This window comes from Thalia democratica, chromosome 4 (assembly GCF_965202585.1).
Source record: "Thalia democratica chromosome 4, ktThaDemo2.hap1.1, whole genome shotgun sequence".
NCBI classification, from domain to species: Eukaryota; Metazoa; Chordata; class Thaliacea; order Salpida; family Salpidae; genus Thalia; species Thalia democratica.
In genome coordinates, this window is record NC_139168.1 from 27671131 (window position 1) to 27680222 (window position 9092).

The 9092-nt window shown below is 25.5% G+C and overlaps 1 protein-coding gene across 1 annotated transcript; it reads right to left on the reverse strand.

Annotated features, from left to right (window-relative positions):
• Positions 1 to 4431: 4431 nt before the first annotated feature.
• LOC145833197 (uncharacterized) lies at positions 4432 to 4851 on the reverse strand. The gene has a single exon (XM_082940395.1). The coding sequence runs from the start codon at positions 4849 to 4851 to the stop codon at positions 4432 to 4434; it is 420 nt and encodes a 139-aa protein (XP_082796521.1).
• Positions 4852 to 9092: the final 4241 nt, after the last annotated feature.

Here is a 9092-nt window from a genome sequence, read left to right on the forward strand (position 1 = left end):
TTCAATTAAAGTTTGAAATATAGTTTTTTATTGAATTAGTTGTTAATAAATAAAAAAAAAAAAAAAAAAAAAAATACTTTATGACTTTTGAAAATGTGATTTATAACATTTTGTAAATACAACAATTGATATTAAAATGTTTTTTACTCCAGTTCAAAACTATAATTAAATTCTACCTCCTTATTTTCAAAATAAATACTAAAGTATTATTTCAAAATAGAATAAACTATAAGAAATAAAATTAATTTGAAATAGAAAGGAAAAGTACTTACTATAACATTAATATTAATAGTTATATAGTAAACTATTTTATTAGTTTAACCTTAACACAGTAAAATAAATAATATTTTGTTTTAAATTAAAACATAATTTGATCTTTAACTTCAATCAAAAGATATATTTAAATTTTTTTTTTGTCATTTGTTTTACTAATAGGTTATGTCAAATAACGGTAAAAAAAAAACCTAATTGATTTGAACGTAAGATTTCAGTGAAAGCTAATTTATATCTAAACTTGTTTTTCAAGTTAAGTTAAATTAACATTTAAAAAAAAAGAAACCAAATTTAAAATAAGTATTGAAATTTATAGTACTTCTTACAAACCGGAAGTAAATAATAGAAGTAAGACTTGACTTTTTACTTATTCGCTAAGCTTACTGTAACTTATTATTTTTAAAATTTGCAAATCAATTACCTCTATTGTAATTCTTGAAAATAAATATGTTTCTAAAGAATTAAAACTTTTTGTGTTTCTTACAGACTTAAAGTAATGTAGAATGAATTAATTTCTTAGTTTTTGCTAATCCTTGTTTAAATTAATGTTTATTATATTGTTAATAGAATTTCAAAATCAATAAACTTTTTATTTTATTAAATAAAGTTAGATAAAAAATAACTAAAGTTATTGATTTAAAATTAAAACATTAATTTTGGTAAACTTTATTTTTACGTGATAACTTTTTATGGAAAGTAAAAAAAGTAATATAATTTATTTTAGTTGATTAAAGAATTACTTTTCTGTTGAGATTTTGAAACAATCATAGATTAACAGATGAAAATAAATACACTTATACGTAAATAAGTATTGTAAATAAGGTAAGTTTCATAATAAAAATTAACTTACTGTTTGTCTTAAAATTAATATCGAATAATAGTGTAATTGTGTAAAAATAATACGAGAAAAAAATAAGGCATTGATAAACTAAAAATAATATCTTAAATTATTACAACATCTCTTTAAATATGTTTATAAAACAAAACGAAAAAAAAATTGCACAGATTGAAAACCTTTCACAAATGTAAAAATAAGCTGTAATTTTTCAATATCAATTGCTACAAGTTTAAATATTGTAAAAAATTATTATTTGCTATTAAATACCGAAATTTCACTAATAAAAACCAAAGTCGTAAGATTGTTGAAATAAAAATAAAATTGTTATTTATTTTTTAAAACTCACACAGTGACGTTTTATATGTTTTGATAAACTTGAATATAAGTCATAGTTCTTTATTAACGAGAAAATAATTGTAATTACCTTAAACCTTCCTCAGGTATTACCACAGGACGATTATTTGCATGAAACATATAAGTTTTAATTAAAGTTTGAAATATAGTTTTTTATTGAATTAGTTGTTAATAAGTAAAAAAATAAAAAAAAAAAAAAAATTACTTTATGACTTTTGAAAATGTGATTTATAACATTTTGTAAATACAAAAATTGATATTAAAATGTTTTTTACTCCAGTTCAAAACTATAATTAAATTCTACCTCCTTATTTTCAAAATGAATACTAAAGTATTATTTCAAAACAGAATAAACTATAAGAAATAAAATTAATTTGAAATAGAAAGGAAAAGTACTTACTATAACATTAATATTAATAGTTATATAGTAAACTATTTTATTAGTTTAACCTTAACACAGTAAAATAAATAACATTTTGTTTTAAATTAAAACATAATTTGATCTTTAACTTCAATCAAAAGATATATTTAAACATTTTTTTTGTCATTTGTTTTACTAACAGGTTATATCAAATAACAGTAAAAAAAAAACCTAATTGATTTGAACGTAAGATTTCAGTGAAAGCTAATTTATATCTAAACTTGTTTTTCAAGTTAAGTTAAATTAACATTTAAAAAAAAATTAAACCAAATTTAAAATAAGTATTGAAATTTATAGTACTTCCTACAAACCGGAAGTAAATAAGATAAGTAAGACTTTACTTTTTACTTATTCACTAAGCTTACTGTAACTTATTATTTTTAAAATTTGCAAATCAATTACCTCTATTGTAATTCTTGAAAATAAATATGTTTCTAAAGAATTAAAACTTTTTGTGTTTCTTACAGACTTAAAGTAATGTAGAGTGAATTAATTTCTCATCTTTTGCTAATCATTGTTTAAATTAATGTTTATTTTATTGTTAATAGAATTTTAAAATCAATAAACTTTTTATTTTATTAAATAAAGTTAGATAAAAAATAACTAAAGTTATTGATTTAAAATTAAAACACAAAACTTGATGTACCAATTTATTGCAAAAAAACAAAAAAATTTCGTTTAAAAAATTTTTTAAGCTGTGCTTTTAAAATCTAATTAATTCCTTTTGTAATAAAATAAATACGTTTAATATTAAAATTTATTAAACTATTGTTTAATACACAGATGTTTTAATCTATACCCTTACCCCTAACCGACCTTACTCATATATATATATATATGTAATTAAACCGAAATACAGAAAAAACTAAATTTAATTTGTTGTTATTAAGAAAGTACTATCTTAATAAAAAGTGAGAACTCAATGATATAAGAACGTTTTAAACGCTTAATTTTATTATTGAGAATATATTTAAGAAATATCATAAATAAACTGGTAGATTCGAAGTTCACTGTTATAGAATTTAGTCGCAATGCATATTCGTATTTTTTTAATATAAAAATATCTTTACAAATGATATACTCTTGTTACATTAGAGTGTAGGAGCATTCTCTTTAGGCACAGCAGAATATCAATGAAAGTTACTAAGACACACATAAAATTTCCACTGTATTCATGTACCTCACATAATATGTTTTTTTCCTGTAATTGAATAAGTTTTATTTTATTTTGATAAACAAGTAGAAATAATATGTCATTGTGTTAAACAAGATAGTTATATGTTTTCTCCTGTTGTTAAATAAATTAGCTTTTATTTTAATAAGTCAAATTAAATTATAAGATAAACTAAGTTGACTACAATTAGCTAAAGAAGTAAGCATTAACAAATGAAAAAGCTGTAAAATATAGTTAATCTTATTCAGTTGGTAAAAACTAGTTAGGAAAACGGTCAAATAAAAAAAGGATTTATTAATTGAAAAAATTTTGAAAAATAATTGAAAACAGATTTTAATAAATAGCCAAGAGCATCGCACACCGCGCGCAAAGCGCGCTTTTGTGCTTGCCGAATAAGGCAGATAAATAATAAAATAAGTTAAAAATATCTTATTAATTAGAAATTTTTCAAATTTATGATTTATTTATTATTTAAAATAATTTAATAGTATTTATGAAATACTATTAAAAACTCTTAAAATTTTAGAAAACTGATGTTTAAACTAAGGACTAGAACAAACTAGTTTAAAAGAGATAATGTCGTAAGAAGAAAAAAAAAAGATCACCTATTCACTTAACTGTAAAACAAAATTTGTTTTTTTTTTTCGTTTAACTATCGAAAAATTATAAAGAGACACAAGTGCAACTTTTAAAAATTTCATTATCAATTATTAACTATTTACAGGATATAAAGAAACACAAGTTGTTAAAATCTTAAACTTGTGTTTTTTAGAGAACTAAATTTATAAAAATGTTTATTTAAGTAAATGAAGAAACTTTTAAGTGGTAAACAATTTTATTACGTGCAATAGTTTTATAATAATCGCAATTAGGTATCCTAATAGGTGCTGAGTGAACAATATATAAAAAGTAAAACAACTGTAACAAATCTAAATAATTTAGTCATTTAAACACAAAATTTCGTTTTAGCAATGTTTAACTTGAATTGTTACTTTTGTAAACAACGGATTATAATTTCTCAATCTAACATTTAAACCGTTGTAACGAAGCTGTACTTCAAACTAACCGTATAACACTAAAATTTCAATATGATTAAAGCCTGAACAACAAGGACTCATTAAAAATTGCTGTTCTGACTAAAACTTGGGTAATTTTACACACATGAAGCCATAAATATATTTTGTAACTTCAAACTCTTCTTCCTTCCATTCGTTCCGGTCCAAATTGAAAACGGCCACTTTTTTCGAAAAACTACTGAACACGTGTATTTTCCCGCCAACACAGACAGCACCTTGCACTCCGTACCTGTCCATGCGTAACGTTTCCGGCTTTTTGAGGACAGAAAACTTGTCGCTGGAACAATCGTACAACTCACAAGTTTCTGCTATACACCATTTTCGGCATGTCTGACCACGTGTTATTAACATCGCAGTATGCCTCCACGCTGTTTGAATTGTTCAAATGATCGTTGAAATCTAAACTCCCTCCTGAAACAACCAGTTTGCCTTGGAACGCAACGCAGCCGGCAAACATTCTCCCCTCGTTCATTTTTTTGGTGTGTTTTCCTTTACAAGTAACTGTGTCGAGCTCAAAGCAAGAACTTAAAGCTTTCGTTATTATATAGTATCCTCCTACAAGATATATTTTATTCATGAAAGAACAAAAACTGAAATCGTCGCGGATAGTACGAATAGTAAGTAGCTTAGTCCAAATATTTGTTTCAGAACAATACTTGTGGACGCTTAATCTATCAGTGTCTTTGCGTTTAGCCATCACATGAAGTTCGCACATGATATTAACAGACCAGAATTAGTAATACGCTGAAAATTCAGCCACAGTTTCAAGCTCGTCAAGTTTTTCCGCATTAACTTTTGTTATAGAATGACCGATTTTGAAGTTATCGTAACCTCCGCACAAGTAAATATCAAATTTCTTCTGACCGCAATGCCTCGTCTCATAACTCAACGCCGATCTGTTTCGATAAAACTCATCTCTGTCTTCTTAAACTTTCTCAATGATTTCGAGACACTCTTCGTTGTTTTGGAACGACGTGGACTTGCGCGTGTTGTAAGGCACGTCCAAAACCTTCTTCAAAACCGACGTGGAAAGCAACGGAAGACAGGCCGCTAAAAGAAGATCTTTTCCGAACTTGCGTCTCACATTGTAATCATGCCTTAGCCAGGAATCTGCTACTCGCAGGATTTCCAACTCGGAAGAGATGCACAGTTCAGAGCTGGTTAGAATACTTTTTATTGAGGGGTAATCTAACTGTAAGAAGTTTTTAGACTGAACAAACTTAGCAAAGCAGCGCTCAATGAGTTTCAAACTTTTGTGAGCAAGTTTCGGAATATGGAACTTTCTTGCTAGAAAATAACATAGGGCTACATTGTCCAAGTTCATGCCTTTTTTTATAAGTTTAGTTGTTCTTGCTTCTTCATTTTCTTCCAAGACAACTTTTTTTATTTTTAAAACTTGAATAGCTGTTACAACTTCTGTGCATTCATTACCTGATAGAAGTCATTATAAACATTAATGAATTTGATTAGCAACAAATATAAAATTCTTTTTCATTTCTATTTACGTTTTTTTTTTTGCAACTGCTCTGTTTACTAAAAATTATTTAAAATAGTAAGTTAATTAAATTTAAGAAAAGTTTCAAAAAGATTTTATGAACCTTGCTTTTTATAAGTCAAGTGAAAATACTTTAGAACGTTCTGGTTAATTTTTTTGCTTTCCTTTGTAGTACAGATTTTGATTTTAAAAACGTTTGAGACAACATTAACATTCTTAAATTTTTAGGATATGATACTAATGCACTTTTTTTCACTCATATCTTTTGTAAAGATTATAACCAAAACACATACTGTACAAGTTTAATAAAGTAGTATTATAGTTTGTTGTGATTGTTAAGTTTTTGTTATACTTTGTTGATATTAAAAGAGCGGGAGATTAGAAGAATTTGTCAAGAGGGTAATGATAAATTTTTTTAAAGTTTCAATTATCATTATTTATTTTATTTACATGCCATAATATCTCTAAAATTATTATAAATAGCCAATCTTTCACAAGCTAGCCATAAATACATAAAAATTAATACTGTGCTATTTCTTAGCTACTGATTACTTGTCTTTAAAACGAAAACAAATCTGTTAATTTAAACTGAAAACTCAAATAAAAGTTGAACTGCCTTTCTTGTTTCAACTAAATTGAAAACTTGATATTTAATTATCATATAGTAAATAATGTATTGTAATTGTGAATTGTATAACTAAAGTTAAGACTTTTTCAGATACTAAATAAAATTTAATATACACGAAAAAATATTCATGTCTATAAAATTGTAATAATTAATTAAGTATATTAATTAGTTTTGAACTGTTTACAAAAATTGTATTATTTCTTTAACAAGAAAATATCAGAATTCGGTTTATTTAATATTTGAAGTTATAGCTCAAGCTAACAAAACTTCAAAAAACAGTTTTTAAACTAACAGCTCACCTTTGAATTCAAACTTTTTCATTTTTTCAAATGCAGTTTTGTCACCTTCTTCTAAAGAGTTGCTCATACATGACATAATAAAATCATCATGTTCAGTCTTTCTAGCAGTTGCAAAAAATCTGTTTTTAACATTATTGTTTGCTGCTTTCTTTTCAACTGGTCCTACCATAGCGTTGGAATTCCTTCTTTTGGGCATTTTGAAAGTAAAAATAAAGTCTAAAAAAGTTTGATGAATTTGCGTGGTTTTAATTTTACCGTATAAACCTTAAAACTATCCTGCGTTGAACAAGAAACTATCAGGAGTTAGCTATAGTTTAAATACAAATATTCTGAGTTCTTCTGCGTTTTACTAACATTTTCAAATATTTCATAATATCCTAAAAGTGTAGCAACCGTATTGATTATCTTAAATGTCATAACTATAACAAACAGACATAATGTCAACAAAATAAAACATTATTTTTGAAGGCATAAAAGGTTGTAAACTGAAAATAAGCGCTGGTACAGAAAAACCATTGTCTGAACTAACATGAGTATCTATAAAGTACTTGCTAGTCTTATTTTTAATAAAAGTATCAAAAATCCAACTATATATACTGTTCTCAAACAGAATGAAATAAACTAAAAAGTTTATAAATACAATTATTGACAAGTTATCTTTTGAAATATCTTGGTAAGAAAATAAAACTTAAGAGCTGCATAATATTTGGAAACACTTTAAACAGTAAATAAACAAAACAACAAATTAGTTATTTTGTTGTCAGTTTTAAGAATGTTTGTAAAATATAAATAAATATTTACTTTTTTAACTCTCATATTATAAACGTTTTCATAGTCCAAAACAAATCAAATTTTTTTTTGTTTTTTTAAAAGTGTAGTAGTTTTTAGGTTAGCATAACTGGATACCAGAATAACGTCAGCCTGAGTGGGCAAAATCTTTAATTTTTGTGAAGTTTGCAAAATTTTTACCTTTGTATATGTCAATATTACTATACTTTTATCATCGAAGTTATTAGGTTTACGTTTATTACAGAATAGAGTTTGATGTTTCGAAAATCTCTATATCTACTTTGTATGGGTAGCTGTCTAATTTGTACGAGCGTAGAAAGAGCGTTGCACGAGTGCACAAAACTGCACGAAGATACCTTTGCACGAAGACTAAATTTCACGAGGGCTCAAAATTGCACGAAGATACTTTTGCACGAAAACATTTTTGCACGAAGACACTTTTGCACGAGCAAATAATTTTGCACGGAGACATTTTTGCATGGGTCAATTTGTTTTTTTTTTTAATTAGTTTTTTTCCATCACTCTTACCCCTAACCCTTACCCTCGATCGGTATCTGTTTTTTCGAGGGATTTATAGGGATTTTAGTATACTTTTCAATTTTTTATATGGTTCTATGGGGATTTTTCAGAATATTGCAAATTTCTAGGGATTTAAAGGTAAGTGGGAACCCTGTATATAAAACAAAATAAGTAATAACAAATATTGTTACTTGTTTATTTCATTCTCAAATATTTTCGAAAAAAAAGTTGAAACTACCAAGAGTTTTTTATAAGAAACTTAGTTAACATAAGTTTTTAAAAATTTTTGGTAGTATCTTGAGTTATCTAAAATATTGAACAAATAAAAAAAAACATCATTAGTTATCCTGAGTGTACTTAGTATATTTAGTTTGTGGCTGCCATTCTTGTTTCAAATAAAAATTATTCTTGAGAGAATACTTTATATGTATATACATAAAATAAAGTATTTAAACTATTAGGTTACTATAACTTTAAGAGGCAGCAGTTGTTCAAGAAAATTTTAAACTTTTCACGGAAATATTTGTTCTACTTTATACTACTTTTCATCTAATCCAGAATCTAAATGAATTATTAAACGAGCTGTATTTCTAGAGTTTTTTTATTATTTGAATTATTTAAACAAGAATAAAAGAGTTAGACTAAAGTTGTAAAGACTTTTAACAAATTTAGATACATTAAAATTTAAATATTTGTTTTTTTATAAAAAACGTTTATATTAAGTTTATAAATAAAACTTAATCAAAAAGTCAATAGAAGAATCAAGTCTGCAAGAAACTTTAAAGTAAATTTTAGTACTTTTACTGTAATTCTAATGTATGTATGTACCTGTGTAAATGATTGAATTTACTAAACTTTAATTAGTCTGTTTCGCTTGACTAATTTTATATATATTAAATATTCTAAACACAATAATTAAAGTATATTAAACTGAATGAAACTAATTGCTGAAGACAAGGTCTTTCTAAACTAAGTGGTTCCATATTCGGCCAAATCTCATCTAGGATCCGACTCTTTTCTTAAATTGAGGATCCGGCCGGATTGGATCTTTTTTGAAAATTAGGATCCGGTCGGATTCGGATGTTGGATCTGGTAGACCACTACTAAAAACATTTAAAGCACTGTTTATGAATATTCAGTTTAACAAAATGTTTTATATAGATCGAAAAAACATAAGCTTTGATCAATAACTGTCTTAGAAATAGTTTCTCGCCTACAGTTTTTTA